Source organism: Dipodomys spectabilis, unplaced genomic scaffold (genome assembly GCF_019054845.1).
Source record: "Dipodomys spectabilis isolate Male_0828 unplaced genomic scaffold, ASM1905484v1 ptg000225l, whole genome shotgun sequence".
Classification (NCBI taxonomy): Eukaryota; Metazoa; Chordata; class Mammalia; order Rodentia; family Heteromyidae; genus Dipodomys; species Dipodomys spectabilis.
This window is the reverse complement of record NW_024870902.1, coordinates 4,252,826-4,269,700: the sequence shown is the minus strand read 5'-3', so window position 1 is coordinate 4,269,700 and position 16,875 is coordinate 4,252,826. Positions and strand designations below refer to the sequence as shown.

At 35.4% G+C, this 16,875-nt stretch overlaps 1 protein-coding gene across 4 annotated transcripts in view; it reads right to left on the bottom strand.

The window, feature by feature from the left end:
* Camk2d (calcium/calmodulin dependent protein kinase II delta) overlaps positions 1 to 16,875 on the bottom strand; it is a 254,447-nt gene that overhangs the window by 34,382 nt on the left and 203,190 nt on the right. For all 4 annotated transcript variants that reach the window (XM_042697578.1, XM_042697575.1, XM_042697576.1 and 1 more), the window contains one exon: positions 8,988 to 9,036. In XM_042697578.1, the coding sequence (XP_042553512.1) occupies positions 8,988 to 9,036 (49 nt within the window). The remainder of the gene's footprint in view (positions 1 to 8,987; positions 9,037 to 16,875) is intronic.

Here is a 16,875-nt window from a genome sequence, read left to right as displayed (position 1 = left end):
TCAGGTATGATAACAGTTCTCCTGTATACTAGTTACATGATGAATACAAAATATGTCCCTTAATAATTTTGTGCTGAAGTGTGTTTAAGCTATTTTTTGGTCCAACAACACTCATGCTAAAATTTTGAATAGATAGGCTAATAGACACAATTTGTTTCCAATCATTTCCATAAAACCGCAACTGATGCTTTTTTAAACTTGGAAAAATTTTCTATGATGATCTTACCTAGTTTGTCATTAGCATTGATATTAATTTTTATTGTTAGTATGAAGGTGATATACAGAGGAATTATAGTTACATGAGTCAGGTAATGAGTAGATTTCTTTTAGGACAACGCCACCTCTTCCCTTTCTCTTTCCCAATTTTATATATTATTTTATAATGCATAATTATACATACATAATAATAAGATCTCATAACAATCTATTTTAGGATGTAGAGGCCTGTTTTATCCGAACTTCTTGTAGCTATACATATTGCTCAAAGCTAGGTAGATAAGAAAAGGAGCTAGAAGTATAGATTTTAGAGTCCAATTCAGTCATTACTAATATTTCATATTTTTCATGAGTGAAGAAAAAAATAAGGTGATACAATTTTAATCTAAAATGATAAAAAGACAGAGTAGTCAAATATCTTTTAAATTTATACATAGCTTTAAACTTAGCTGCTTATTAAATTGGGCAAGTTTTAAATTAGATAATGGGAAAAAATAGACCCAAGAGCAAAACCAAACAAGTTCTGTCTGGTCTCTACATGGTATTATAAGTTAGATTTTGCCAACTGATGAAAATTTCAATGGCATAAATGCTGAATCTGATTATGATTTATGTCACACATAAAATAATGGGAATATGAATAATAAATGTCAGAATTTTGAACAACTTGATTATTAAAATGATTTTAAGGTTAAGCCTAGATCTAATACTTTAGATTTAAGTTTAGAAATGGTTAGATATAGAGGTTCTAAGACCTCTATAGATAAGAAAAAAACCCATGAACATATAAGCACCTTGTAAAGAAGGTAATTGGTTTTGCAAATAACCTATTTACATCCTACTGTATACTTTGAATCGAGATGGTTATCTACATTACTTCCAATACCTGACATGATATAAACATTATATAAACAGTGATACTGTTTTGTTTAGGAATAATGGTAAGAAAAATAATTGTGCATTTTCAGTAGAGGTACTGCTTTCTTTCCAAATATTTTTCATCTGCAGATGAATCTGGATGTGGAACCTTGGATATTAAAGACACACATATATGCTTCTAGAAGTTATGCACTAATTCACAAAATGATGCTATTTTATTTTTGCCATAGCTGTTTCTAAAACTCATTACATAAGTTTTGCAAACTTGCAAGAAAAGCTATTTATAGAACCTCTGAGCTAGAAAATTTATTAAGATAGAGAGTGTGTCTGTTTTTCTAATGATACAAATGAGCAGTTGTATATTCTTGTTTGTTAGTTTTAATTTTAGTTTTGAGTTTGGAGCTTGTTTTACACTGCAAAAGCCTGAGGCTATCGCTGAGAAATTCAAGAATCAAGCCTGACACAGGCAACAAGTAAAGAGAAAATCAGAATGAATGAGAATGCAGAGATAAAATAGAAGGAATGTGAAAAAGAAAGAACATGAAACAACTGTGCATTCCTGGTAGAGTAGAATTTCTGATTCAGTCTTATAACTTGTTGATCCTCATTTAAAAATTTACAAGATTAGGTACATAAATATGCACAGACCAGAAATTTTCTTTAAAAATGATTCTAAATCAAACTTCAAGTTACAAAACTGAAATGTTATTATGTAACACACTATAGGTTCTCAAAGACATTTTTAACCTCATAGAACTATCAAAAGTCCTTAAGTAAATATCTAACAGGTTTCTTGATTTGCAGATTTCTGAAAGACAGAAATCCAGGTAAAACAAGTCCTGAGTGAGAAGCCCCATGCAAAGAGAAGAAGCTGGGCATCATGTGACCATCTTCCTCAGAAATTCCTACCTGGAACTGAAGACGGTCGCTGATAAAACTAAAGCTAAAGAATAGATGAATCTAGTCAGGTCATGGTGGCTCATGCTTGTAATCCTAGCTACTCAGGAAACTGAGATCTGAGTCTCATAGCTCAAAACCAACCTGGGCAAGAAAGGCCATGAGACTCTCAACTCTAATTCAAACCTTAAAAAAAATGGAAGTGGATTGGTGTAATTCAAGCGGGTAGATCACTAGTCTTGAGCACCAAAGCTCAGGAACAGTGCCCAGGCCCTGAATTCAAGCCTTAGGACCAGAAAAAGGAAAACAAAAACAAAAACCCAAAAAAGGAATAGAAGAATCTGAGTGTATGGGGCATTACATTGTCCATTGATACCCAAATTTAAAGGAAGATGAACATAGAAAGCATATTTATCAACAGATTCTGTAGATTAGCTCACATCATGACATCCAGTTATCATCAGATGCTAGATCTCTATTCCACTGATAAAGGTACCAATGTCTTGGTCCTTAGTTGAGCCTTTTGCAAACACCCTATACAGCTTCTTTATCACCTGCTCAGGAAATAGAACTAGAATATCCAAGAACAGGCCTTCCTTTTAGTCAGTCTCATCACTAAAGATGAATGCTTGTGGTAGAGAGCCATACTGGCCTAGAGACAGGTCCTAGCCTGTAGGAGAATGAAATGTAGCAAAACATCCAAGTGGCTGCCGAGGGATGAGCTGAAGTGAGATGCTGCAAGCAGGATGAGTGACAGAGGTGACAAGGACACACAGGAGCCCGACTTCGACAGGTGTTGCACACATCTGGCATGCTGGGGAAGAGTCACAGATGGACTGAATGGATGGGTGTTCATCAGGAAGGAGGAGCTCACTTTGAATAATGGTGCTGGGCATGTTAGGAGGTGAACAGACATTGTGGCATACAACGACAGGCCCTGCAAACTGTGGCTATAGCCACAAACCGAAGGACAATCTTCAAATGCGTACAGTGTGGAAAGGACTAAATATTGGCTTCAGTTAGGTTCACTCACACCTGTGCCCAGGAGCACTGTGAGAGCTAGCCTCTATTAATGAAAGGCTAAGGCTGGCCACTGTTCCATGACACCTGCAATTAACGAGACGGAATGTTTTACTAGAAAGACATTCGAAATGCAAAAGGCTATTTCAACATTTTGGCCTAGAAACTTATTTGTGAAGATGTAAGCTCTAGTAGGAGAACTTCCCTTCATATATATATATATAAAATCCTAGCTACTCAGGAGGTTGAGATCTGAGAATTGTGATTTGAAGCCAGCCCTGGCAGGAAAGTTTGTGAGACTCTAATTTCGAATTAGCCGCCAGATAACCAGAAGTGGAGTTATGGCTGGCTCAAAATGGTAGTAGAGTCCTAGCATTGAGCAAAAAAGCTCAGGGACAGCACCCAGACATTGAGTTCAAGTCCCACAACCAACAATAACAAAAATAATAAATAATTAAATAAGTAGCAGTAATGGTGCTTTGTTATGGCTTCTATTGGATTACAAACTTAGTATTTCTCTAGGACAGTAGATTTGCTACTGAATTTACTAACACAGCATTAGAAATAATAATATTTGGGTTGTTTAACACAGGACAATACTTAGGAAGTTATACAAATAGTCAAAAGGCCAACAGCACAAAGCAAACACACTGCCTTTGAGGAACAAACTCTAGACACTTTTTGAAAATAAAAGTTATTAAACAATGAAACTTTTTTAGTATGACTGATAAAGGAACTGTTACTCATTCATTTCTTCCTTTGAAGAGGTTATGGTGTGAGTGACCCACAGCCATGCTCTTTACAGTGGAGAGAGAACAGAGAAGCTGTCATGTCAAAGGCCAAAGGCCCAATTAACACCTCGAAATAATGCAAGTCTAGGTGCCAGCATTAGATGCTGCCTGTGAGAACTAGCTGTAGTGTGGAGTGCATGGACTGGCCTGTAGTCATGTGCTACGGGAGCATGCTTAAAAGATGTTCTGGGAGGGCTGGGAAGGTGGCTCAGTGGTAGAGTGCTTGCCTTGCATACATGAGGCCCTGGGTTCGATTCCTCAGCACCACATAAGCAGAAAAAGCCAGAAGTGGCGCTGTGGCTCAAGTGGTAGAGCACTAGCCTTGAGCGGAAGAGCTGAGGGACAGCGCCCAGGCCGAGTTCAAGCCCCACGACTGACAAAGAAAAAAAAAAGATGTTCTGGGAAAGTGTGGTATTTCATCCTGAAACCAAATTGTACACAGAGAGAATGACATCAACACTGCGCTTATGGAAGCAAGGTTGTCAATGTCTAGATACATTATGGTCTTGAACAGAAGATACAGTTTTGGTCAGATTATGAGTTAGTCTTTTTGACCATTTCATATAAGTACATAGGTACACAGGTACACACACACACACACACACACACACACACACACACACACACAGAGGTAGGTACATTTGGGACTTAACAGAGACAATGAGCACATTTCCTATTAAGCTACCCCAGGTGACAGTGAATCACGGGTGAATAGAAGCATGTATCGTCAGACTATAAAAGGCTGTTTAGGACATTCCTGAGGACTGGGCTTCATGTGTGGAGAGAACCCTATACAAGCATATCTATTATCAATACAGCAAACATATTACATTCATTTATGACTGCTTCATTCATTCATTCATTCATCTGCCTTACAGTCAGAATAATAGCCTGCCTGGGTGATATTTCAAGACACCTTTTGGTCTTAAAGATTACTGATATCACTCATTTTTTACGTGTTTTTTTATTGTAAAAATACTGTACAGAGGGGTTAGAGTTACTTGAGTAGGGTAATGAGTACATTTCCTATGAATCATTGTTACCTCCTCCTTTGTTTTTCCCCTACTATCCCTCACCCTCCCCACCCCCTCAAGTCTTCCTCCCCGCTGCCCCCCAAGTTGTAAAGTTTGTTTTCAGCATAGTATCTTGTACATCTCGTTGTTTCAATGGGTCAACCTGCATCCTTATTTCAGCATTTTGTTATTTCCTTTCCCCTCCCCAATTAGAAAAATGTATATACCAGATGCAGGGCATCTGTTTTAGTGAAAACAGGGATTATATGGGCGGGGGGGTGGGGGAAGGGAAGAACATACAAGAGAAACAAAAAAAAATCACATAGTACATTTTAAATACATTAAGAACAATAGCAAGCAAGCAAGCAAGAAAAAAAAAACACTGTGTCCCTATCTTGGGGTTCATTTCACTTAACATCATCTTCTACGGTCATATGTACATAGCTTTTGACCATCTCTGCATGTCCTAGACTTATACTAGTTATTGCAAATAAGGGAAACCATGGGACCTATGTTTCTTTGGGCCTGGCTTATTTCACTTAATATAATTTTTTCCAAGTCTTTCCATTTCCTAACAAATAGGGCAATGTCATCCTTTCTGATGGAGGCATAGAATTCCATTCTCTCAGACCACCAAAAGCCACCAAAGAAAGTCCTGTAACATGTGGAGGCTGAATAACACACTGTTGAACCATCAGTGGGCCATGGAAGAGATTAGAAAGGAAATTCAAATGTTCATGATATTCAACAAAAATGAACACACAAATTACCAGCTCCTCTGGGACACAGCAAAGGCAGTCCTCAGAAGCAAGTTTATAGCTCTGAATTCCTACATAAACAAGTTGCAGACATCTGAAACCAACAATTTAATGAGACACCTGAAGCTCCTTGAAAAAGAGCAACAACCTAAACCCCAATCAAGTAGATAGAAACAAATAATAAAATTAAATCAGAATTAAATGAATTAGAATCCCCCAAAAAACAACATAGAATCATTTTTTTAAACCTACCAAAAGACTGGTCTGTACAGAGAATAAGGACTTACTATGGTACATCTGTTGCCCGTGTGTACACTCTATTATTGTAAAATAAGACAAAGTTAAATAATTTAGTAGGCCAAGGAAATAAATTAAAAAAAAACCCTAAAACTTCTAGTGGATTATCAAATAGGTATTTCTTTTTTATTTCAATATGATGCTTAATATCATGCACACAGATTCAACATAACTATAAAGACAAATACTGTTTTTACTTGTGAGCCCTTTAGGACTTTCTTTTTTACCTCTTGTAGGAAAGAATAAAGTTTGAACTTAAGACCCTGAGCTTACAAGACAGGTGTTTTCTCAGTTGAGTCACATCCTAAGCCTTTTTGTTATTTTTCAAAAGGCTTCAGGTAGCTTGGATTGCTGCCTTCCTATTTATGCTTCTCAAGTGGTTGGGATGATCACTAGCATTGTTGTTGTTTTTAATTGATTGGGATTGAATTCCCAAATCCTTTGCCTGGGCAATAAAACCCACTCAGTCTCCACCTTCCCATCCCAGAAGCTAGGATTATAGGTATGAGCTATTGTGCCTGTTCCTCCCCTGCATTTTGAGATGCACACTTGCTATATAGCTTAGGCTAACTTCAAACTCAAGATCTTAGTTTCTCAGCCTCCCAGTTTCTGGCATTGTAAGTATATGTCACCATTTGGCTGAAGGATTCCTTTGTACATTGATAGTTTCATAAATTATGAACAGTGATGCTGAGCCAGTATTTAATAACTGAAGAGTCAAATTCAGGTGAAAAAGATCGCCAATTAAAGCCCTTCTTGTATCAGCAAGATAGAAACAATCCCTGGATGAACTACACAAATTATGAGATTTCCGTATTCTGACTTTATTTAGTCATTTCAAAACTGTGGATCAAGGAGGAGGATGAAAAACCATAGAAAACATTCTGCTTAGTTGAAAAAGCCAATGAATCTAAAATATGAGCAGCAAAGGTGCTTCCTGGATCGTTGGAAAAGCTAACTGGAACATCTGTTTATTTGGTTTTGAAAAACGATCTCTTTATCTAATGTGACTGGCATTAGTGATTCATAAAATTACTTCAGTTCAAATTTTAGCTCATGGGCAAGAGTGAGAGAAACAGACTCACTAAATAAAATCCTTTACACAGCCATCCTCCTTTGCACTGTAAAAAATAATGACTGACTACTTAAAGCAGAGTTAGGTCAGCACTCTATAATATAAATAGAAAACACTTGAACGGCACCTGCTGTTCTAGTCAGCCAAAAGAGAGAAAGTCAGCAAAGGTGATTGGCAACTTGTAGCGAACTGCCACTTTCATTTCTTAAATTGCCTGTATCTCTTCTTGGCTTGAGAATTTCCTGGTTCTTTATTCTATAACATGAACACAACTTTTAAAGACTGTACTTTATTAACGCCACTTATATACTTAATGCTGCCAGTGACATTATTAGATGTCTACCTTATCTTTTCAGATAAGGTAGAATCAATTACTGGATCAAAATCTTTAATTTTCTCTGTACAGTATCTTTATAATAAAAAATATTTAAAAATACTATTGAAAACTAAAAAAATTTAAAATCTTTAATTAAAAAATTCTTTTCCTACAAGAATTCTATTTTAAATACTTTATTGTTATCATTTTTTTCACCCAAATGACCTGCAGAAGTTTTGTATACTGAATTACAGAAAGAAGAGGACAACACTGCAAAAGCAGCTGAAGCCAAATGCACACTTTTTCTGTGTTTGTTTTTGTTTTGTTTTTTGGTACCAGTACTGAGGCTTGAACTTTGGACCTGGACACTGTTCTTTAGCTTTTTCATTCAGTGTTGGTGCCCTATCATCTAAGCTACTATTCGACTTGCAGGTTTTTAGTGATTAATTGGAGATGAGTCCCATGGACTTTTCTGCTTGGGATGTCTTTCAATCTCAATTCTCAGGTCTCAGCCTCTTGAGTAGCTAGGATTATAGGTGTGAGTCACTGTTGATCTGCTAAATGGACACATTTACAAAGTGACTGGCCAAAAGGAAGGCTATGAATTGCAAATGTGTGTTAAGTATATTTGTTTATAGGTGGTGAGTACACCTCGGCAACAAAAATGAATAAAGGTTAAGAAGATAGGAAAAAACGTAAAACACAGAATAAAATGCTGTCATGTATGTACAAAATTCCATTAGTACCTACTTGAGACTGTGAAAAGTTTAAGTGCCCTTTAAATGCTATTTTCAAACTTCATCTCTCTCTTTTTTTTTTGTCGGTCATGGGGCCTGGGTATTGTCCCTGAGCTTGTAAGCTCAAGGCGAGCACTCCACCACTTGAGCCACAGTGCCATTTCTAGTTTTCTGGTGGTTAATTGGAGATAAGAGTCTCATGGACTTTCCTTTCTGGGCTGGCTTTGAACCGTGATCCTCAGATCTCAGCCTCTTGAGTAGCTAGGATTACAGGCATGAGCCACCAGCACCCGGGTATTAAACTTCATCTCTGGATATAAATTGTTTACTAAACAAGATTTATGAATATACCTAATATGTATATATTTGCATATATTACATTTTAACTGAAATATTTACATTGTTATTATTTATGCCATTGTCATTCATTACTAGTAGTGGTTACGACCATGTACTATTACCTGTAATTTAAAAACATATATGATGGGAAAGACTGAAAATGGACATTTTACTCATTACAAAAAAAAAAAAACTTTTTTTTTTTTTAAAAGATTAAGAGCCTCCTTCCTAAATATATTATTTATTTTAAACAATTTCCCTGTTTTCACTGTATTTGATACCGGTACCCTGCATCTTATATATACATTTTTCTAATTTGGGGAGGGGAAGGGAAATAACAAATACTGAAATAAGGATACAGGTTGACCCATTGTAAGAATGAGATGTACAAGACATTATGTTGAAAATGAAGTTTACAACTTTGGGGCAGGGGTGGGTGGTGAGAGGGATGAGTTGGGGAGGTGTGGAGGGAAGGGATGGTAGGGGAAAAACAAAGGAAGAGGTCACAATGCTCGATAGGAAATGTACTCATTACCTTACTCATGTAACTGTAGCTCCTCTGTACAGTACTTTTACAATAAAAATATATACAAAAAAAATCTCTGATAAACGTGGAGCTCTGAATTAGGCTTTCTCATTTCAGTCATACCTTTCACATCTTCATCCTCAATGGTTGTGTTTGAACTCTCAGTTGACTCCTGTTGAAAAGAAGACACATTTTGAAGTTGCATTAATGAGCAGCTAGAGTTTTTCATTAAAAAAGAAAACAATTGGTGAGTGATGTATACATATCATGCAAAAATTCTTCAGCAGGCTGTGTGAATATGCTGACATGCAAATGAACAAAATTGACAAAATATGTTAAGTGGTTTTCAACAGAAATAAAATGTTAAATGCTGCAAACACTTCAAAGAGGGAGTACTCTGGTTGTCTAATTTCTAGTGCAATTTAAATCTGGGTGATTTCTAGAAACAGCAGAAGTATGTGGCTTTTTTTTTTAGAACTACGTAAAATGTATGGGTACTACACTGCTTTGTAAAGTATGATTTGTGTATGTGTATAAATGTTTATGAGAAATTAAATTTATTAGCAGAATGAATCAAGTAACTAACAAATGGTATCTTTATGTGAGGTTGTCTGTCAGATAGAATATTTGCAGTTTCTGTGTATGTCCCTTGGACAGAGAGGAAATATTTCATTGCATGAAACAATTTGAATAAGAAGCTAAAGGCATTAAGCTGAGATAGACTGATGTTTGTCATGAGTACAATGGTTGCATTATAATAAATAATTTAGGTCAGTTAGAATTTTTCCATTCTTCCATAAACTGGAAACTGGCTAGCAATGATAACTGCTCCTGGAGTAAGAAAAAAAAATAAAGCTCCTCCTTTATAAAACTACAAATGAAGGTGTAGGTAAGTAGGAACACTTAAAAGTTCATTGTAACTGCCAGTATTAAGATTGCTTAAAATGGTTTGATAAATGTTGTCATTAAAAATGAATGAATGAAATATTCCCTAGCAAAGATATTTTGCACTACTTATAAGAAAGACACAATTTTCTGCCTGGAATGGTTAAAGACTAGAGCTGAAGCTAATTGGAAACTAACTTCCGATGCTCAATGTTTAGTAATGAAAACCAGGCTTTAGAAAGTGATTCAAATCCCACAGAGTGTTCTTTCATAGATTCAATATTTTGAAAAGTAATCAATTGATATAAATATAGTACACAATATAAAACCAAAGAGAAAAACTAATGAAAAATGTATCCAGAGTCTCCATACACACAAAACCAAAGAAAAGTCTTCATGCGTTTCTCAATGTGATGGAGCATTCAGACTTAAATGAGAAATGGAGGTAAACCCATGCACTGTAAAAGATAAACCAATTCACATAAGCAAGAAACACATGCAGCCACTCTTACAAATGACAGCAATAGAATGACAAAGTTAGCACTCCAGGTGTTAAGCCTGGTCATTCATTTGCTAATGCTATTAAAAAAAATGTTTCTCCTATGTTAGATTGCCCTATTTGAAGTCTTTCAGTAACTTAGAACATTTCCAGTACCATAACTACAAACTACATCCTATTCTCAAACACATTTTCATGTGCTTTAACTTTAGTAGTTTTCATATTGATCAACTAAGTGTATTTTCTAAGTCTTTGCCATCACTGATAAAAGTAAGGAAACATAAGACCCACAATTGTATTTAATGTTTGAGAAAACCCTGATGATGTATTTTTTTCTCCTCTCCTTAGAGACGTAATACATAAAGGAATAAACTAGAAACATGGAATACTTTCAGAAAATGTCTCCTTTCCTCATGTAGACATGTATGTAAGTGGTGTTGTTTTGTTAACATGCTGTAAAATTATTTACAACAGGTAGAATTCATAAATCTTCACTTGCAAAAGTGTAGTTAAACGTTTGTTACAGAAATGCATATACCTCAACTATAGACACATTTCATGAGAAGTCAATTCTGATTCTCCTCAAACTCATGCCAAACAACAACACAATCAAAAGAAGAAATGGAAAGACAAAAGTTCCCAAACACTATGACAATGGAATAGAATAAAACTCAAAAACAACATTAAAAAAAAAGAAAAAGAAAAACCTATGAACCAACGGTGACTTTTTTTTTTTTAAAGACAATGGAATGGTAGCAAGAAATCCTAAAATTTCATGCAGCACACATCTACCATATGATGCACAAACAGTCATGGAAAAAAGAAAAGACCAAATAGAGTTGTTCAGAATATATAGTCCTCTTGACACAAAGACTTTTTCAATGTTCAACCTGACTTCCATATTTTCTTTTTTAACCAAGGCACCATTGACTTGTCTTTCAAGCTATCATGTCATTTATTTTTCTTTGAAAGAAACCTGTGTATAGTTCTAGGCCAATTAGACCAAACAAAAGAAAGTGTGGTAGGAAGAAAAAAAAAAGGGTGAAGATTTTCTATGTTTGGATCATGAATTAATTTTGCATTGCGCATTTGATGAGATGTGCAATCTTGTTGAGCTAGATGATGCTGATTCTTTCTGAATACCTTGTTTCCATCAGGGTTGTGGATTACAGTAGTTTGGGGCTCCTGAGTGAGAACAAAAATAGAGAAAGAAACATTCGCATTGATAAGTACATCCTCACCAGTCTAAGGGACAGAAGCAGAGAGAGCCAACTGACAACACTAAATACTGACAAGAATTAAAGCCATGTTCACTGCTGTCAGAGGCTACAGCTGACAAGATCCCTGATCAAAGACTTCTCTGCTGAACCCAGGAGATAGGACACCTCTGTACCCAGAAGCAGCATGCAGAAGACCTTATTCCTGTTCAGAATGCCAACAAGGCTTTGAAGGCTGGAGACCTAAAGAGGCATTCACTGTTTCACCAAGTCCCGTGCCACATACAGCTTTCCTTTCTTCTTTAATGAATGACCTGTTAATGTCCATCCATAGAAAACTGGCCAAGGGCACTGGAGATAAAACTCTTTGATTTCCATTCCTTACAAAGGTAGTTTTCAGCTGGATTGCTTTGGGAATTGGTCAAGGAATCCTAAGTAGCACAAAACTGAATATCCTCTGAAAATCTAAGAACATTGGACTATATATTAAAAAACTGTGTGAAAGAATACATTTCAAAAACCCATGAGAAATTCTAAGGATGGTTTAAAGTGTTTTCTTAGATGGCTCTAGAACTTATCATGTCATCCGTACTTAGAAACACATTGCTGTTAAACCCTATGATAACTTCTACCTAAAAGAAAATGTCTGCTTCATGGACTTCATGTAGAGAATATTTGGCTGTTAAGTCCTGTTTTCCCAACAAGAAAATATTATTTCCCTAATTTTTCTATTAGAAAATAAATTCTATAGTGGAAAGTAATATTTAAATAATTGAGGTTTTTAGTTTTGAAGAAAGTATGACACTTTCTGACTGTAATTCACTGAATTCTCTTCTACCACATGTACTTTTCTACCAGTGTACTTTGCATTAAATACTACTTCCTTTTTCCCTCTCCAGAGCAAGAGCCATGAACAGTATTGTTTTTATTGATAACTTGTTTTAAAAAATCCTCCTCCCTTTCCTATCTCCCTTGCTTCTCCTTCTCCTTCCTTTCCCTTCCCTTTCTTTATTTACTGGCTTTTCTTTTCTTTTTGGTGTTACTGGGGATTAAACCCAGGACCCAAGTATGCTAGGCAATTGCTCTACCACTGAGATAGAGCTTCAGGCCTAATAATCTGCTATCTTTATGTGTCTTCCATTTAAATAATTTTAAGGCAACTAGGTAACTCAAGTGCCTAACATTTAAAAAATAATAAACGTAATACTCCAGGGATAGTAATATATCAAAACAAGTATTGAAAATTGTAAACTGAAGTCTAAACAAAGCATTATAAAATGTAGAATATTGGATGCCAGTATTCAAATTTTGGAATTTAATACAGCACCATCTTCCAGTGTTACAGTGCTTTAGTTAATTGTGTGGACTTGATTTAAATGTTTTCCATTGTTGATTCAAAGTTCTATGCTATATGATTTTTTCTTCTTCTGTGCCCATACTGTGGCTTTGAGCTAAGGCCATGGGGAATGTCTTTCAGCTTTTATGCTCAAGGACAGTACTCTACAACTTGAGCCACAGATCCACTTCTGGCTATCTTTTGTTTTTGATGCTTACTTGCTCTTTACTGTCCAAGTTGGGTTTAAACCATGATCCTCAGATCTCAGGCTCCTGACTAACTAGGATTATAAGGCATGAGCCACCAGCACCTGCCTTGACTTAGTTATTAATTGTGTAGATTGAGTAAAATTGACAAAATTGGTTTCCATTGATAATTCAGACTTTTATGATATGTGACTTCATTCATTGTATTATAGTGAAACAGTGAAAATTTCATTCCAAACACAACACAAATTAAAAAAAAATATCCAGTGCCTCTTTATCTCAGAAAATGTGAATTCTTACAAAGCCATGTTGTCTTTTGCTGAGGCAAATAGGAATTCTGAATAAGGTCTACTTTTTATGTTGTCTAGCAATCATCCTGTTAGCTCTCCTTGATGCCAACATTTATGTCACAAACAGAAGAAATCATTATTTACATGATGCAGAGCTATCATCATCGGCAGAGCTAAGAGTAACCAAAGCGCATTCTACTGTATTTCTAATGCAGCATGCAACCATTTCAACTACAGAGACCAGTACAATGTTCAACAAGGAAATGAGAAAAATCTCATGTTAGAAACACACTGCTTGACAGCTATCTTAACAAAAAGAAAAGAAAAAGAGAGAAAGGATTTGTCTTCATATCTTAGAAAGCAAAACAAAAATAAATAAACAAAACTCAACAATCACAAAATGAAATATTTGGTCCTTATGTATCTAAATAGTGAAAGCAAATGAGAACAACAGAAAACAGTCAAGAACTTAAGAAGGGTTACAAAGAGTCCAGGTATACCAGCGCCGGGGTAGGAATATTTTCTTTGGGGCTGGTTACCACGTTGGCTTTGTTGTTTATCTGTGGGTATGCAGAAAATAGAAACAGAGACACCTTGAGCCCCTTGATAGCCAATGTCTCTATATGCAGCATGTCTACATGGAGATATAGACATGAAAATAAAGAGCCACTGAAGATGGATATGATAGACACAATGATGATTGAGGGAATGAGGATCACAGTTAGTCTCCGCAGGTCACACACGAGCTAGGACCCTGCCTGTGATGGATGGTGATAAAATAACACATATGGATGCTTTGCCTGTGCTATGTAAGCAAACAGACAAAGAAGAGCTTCAATGAGGCTCAAAGAAAGACTTAGAGTATGAGGTAATTATAGCCATTTCATACTCCTCAAGTAAGACTTTATTTCCAAGCTTCCAATTGTTCACTGTTATAAACACATTCCATTTTTTTGTCCTTTCTATTTTATTCCTGAACCTGAAATCACATATAAACCCTCTATCTCTGGGGAGCTGTCATTACTTAGTTCATTAGATAGCCAATTAAAAACTTGGATTTTCTGAAAGAATGTGTCAAAATAGTTTTGTTTTTAAGGCGAGTCTGGGTCTCTGTTAAGAAACGTTATCTTCAATTATGTATGGGAAATGAAATTCTTCACTGTATGCTTCAGGACAAAGAACTTCATTTTTCATAATACTGAAGACAAAAATACTATGGTTATTCTCCAAGCGTTATTAGTACTGTAGAAGAGTATGTTTGGTACTACCATTCCTTCACCCCATTGTTATACACAATTGAATTTGCCTTTAAAGAAGACAAACAGCTTTCCCACCATGGGCACCATGTTGAGAAAGACACTTGAGAACCAATGAATAGTGTAATGGCTCACAGAGAAAACGCTTTGTAGACAAGTGGCAACTTGGAACTGTTAATGACTTGAGGAACTAAAGAATAAAAGACTTAAAAAAGTAATAACATTATTTTAAACTCATGCAGGACACATCATATTAGGTTACCAAACACAAATGTAAGCCAGCATTCAGTATTTTTGTCACATATTATTTTCCAAAAGAATGTGTCCCACAATTCTAAGATGAATGGAAATATACTTCTGTACTTATACACATACTGCATAAAATCAATGAATATTTACAAGTGATTACGCTAGTAATCATTTGGGCTTTTTGGAAAAGTATATAATGTATTTCTATAGGTTGGTTTTTAAGTTTGCCTCAATTAATTAATTATTTTTTGTGCTGGTATTGGGGCTTACAAGCCTGGATGATGGCACTTTGCTTTGTCTCGTGGGGCTGATGTTTTACTACTTGAGTCACAGCTCCACTTCCAGTTGTTTTATCAGTTAATTGGAGCTAAGAGTTTCATGTGCTTTTTCTGTTTGGGCTGGCTACAAACCTCAATCCCCAGATCTCAGACTTCTGATTAGCTAGGATTACATAGGCATCAGCCTGCCTATAGGTAGTTTTGAAATAGCCATTGATAGGAAGATAGAAGGCACCAAAAATAAATATAAGTATGTCATGTTTTGCTTTTCTGTTCATTATTAGTTAGAGGGTTATTGGAATCAGTATTATTTTAATAAGCTGCAACACTGTGCTCTGTGGCATGCAGAGAAAGCTTTTTTATTCTAAAACTTTATTAACTATTAAGTCACCATTGTATACTTGCAGATAGTTTTAGAAAAAAAAACTTTTTGTTTAAATCAGAGTGCACAGAATTTAACACAAAATTTGTGAGCAGCCAGCGATAAAAGGTCATATAATCTGTTATACAGGGATCACAATGTATATATGTTAGTATAAAATCGTGATAAAAATGTAGGGGATGCAGACACAAATATAATTGGCTTCTTGTCAAGTGATTCAAGTTCACGTGTATTGAATATACTCTCCAGTTTCTATCAGCAAATGAAAGAGAAATAGTCTGATTTATTTTAATACTGTTTTGAGGTGGATGACTTTCATTCTAGAGTATGCTTGCTAAGAACTGCTTTTTATTATTTTAGTGAAAACTTTCCAAATGTACACCTTTGTAAACTTAGCCCTATTTTCTCTCTCTCTCTCTCTCTCTCTCTCTCTCTCTCTCTCACACACACACACACACACACACACAGTACCCTCTCTTGACTCTTTCTCTCCCATTCTATACAGGTAAAGAATTCTTTATCATCCTATATGGGAAATATGAGTTAAATGACAGCTACTTTCAATCATGCTTACCTATGCACATAAATCTTTTTTATGTTTTTTGTTGTTAATGTAAACTTAGCTTGATAATCTTTTTTTAAAAAACTGTGGGAAAACCTTTGGAGGTATTCATCATATGAATTATTTCAACAATAATTAGAAAATTAAGTTAAAAAGCTAGAAGAACCTCCTTTCAAAGAGTCAAATGTCAAGTAATGGTTTAATGGTTTAACCATAACTATGTCTTTTATATGTATAAATGAATGCAGTTATTTTTACATTATGGAAAGAGAGTTTTTTGTTTTGCTCTTCAGAAACATCGGAGTAGACTCAGATATTTAAATGATGTACTGAATTGCTCTTACAAGGCAAGGACAAAATATGAAGTATTGAAGTTCATAAATGTCGAGGTTAATTCATACTTCCTCTACAGTGTTTAGCTAGAATGGATCTACTGTAAGATTGCTTTCACATATTTTACAAACTTCAAGGTTAATATATCACAGTCTATTTGAACAAAAAAAACTCTTCTATTTTAGTAGGCATGATTGTTTTAAGATAATCCTATAGTATTTCTTCACTTTTGAGTAAACACCACATAATTGGCATGATCTCTTTAGTTTTGAGGATAAAAATCTGAATTGTGTCCTTATAGAAGATAAACCCATTAATAGCCTGTGGATAAGGGATTAGCTTCTTACATCTAAAAAAAATTAATTGCAGAAGGGAACAATAAAACCTCAATATCATGTCAAGGTGGGATTCTATGTTTGGCTAGTTGAATAATACTGACTAGGAATGATGCTACTTTCTCCATTCTCACTAAATTAGGTAAATAAGACTGTTTTATTCTTAAATGTGATTTTTTTTTT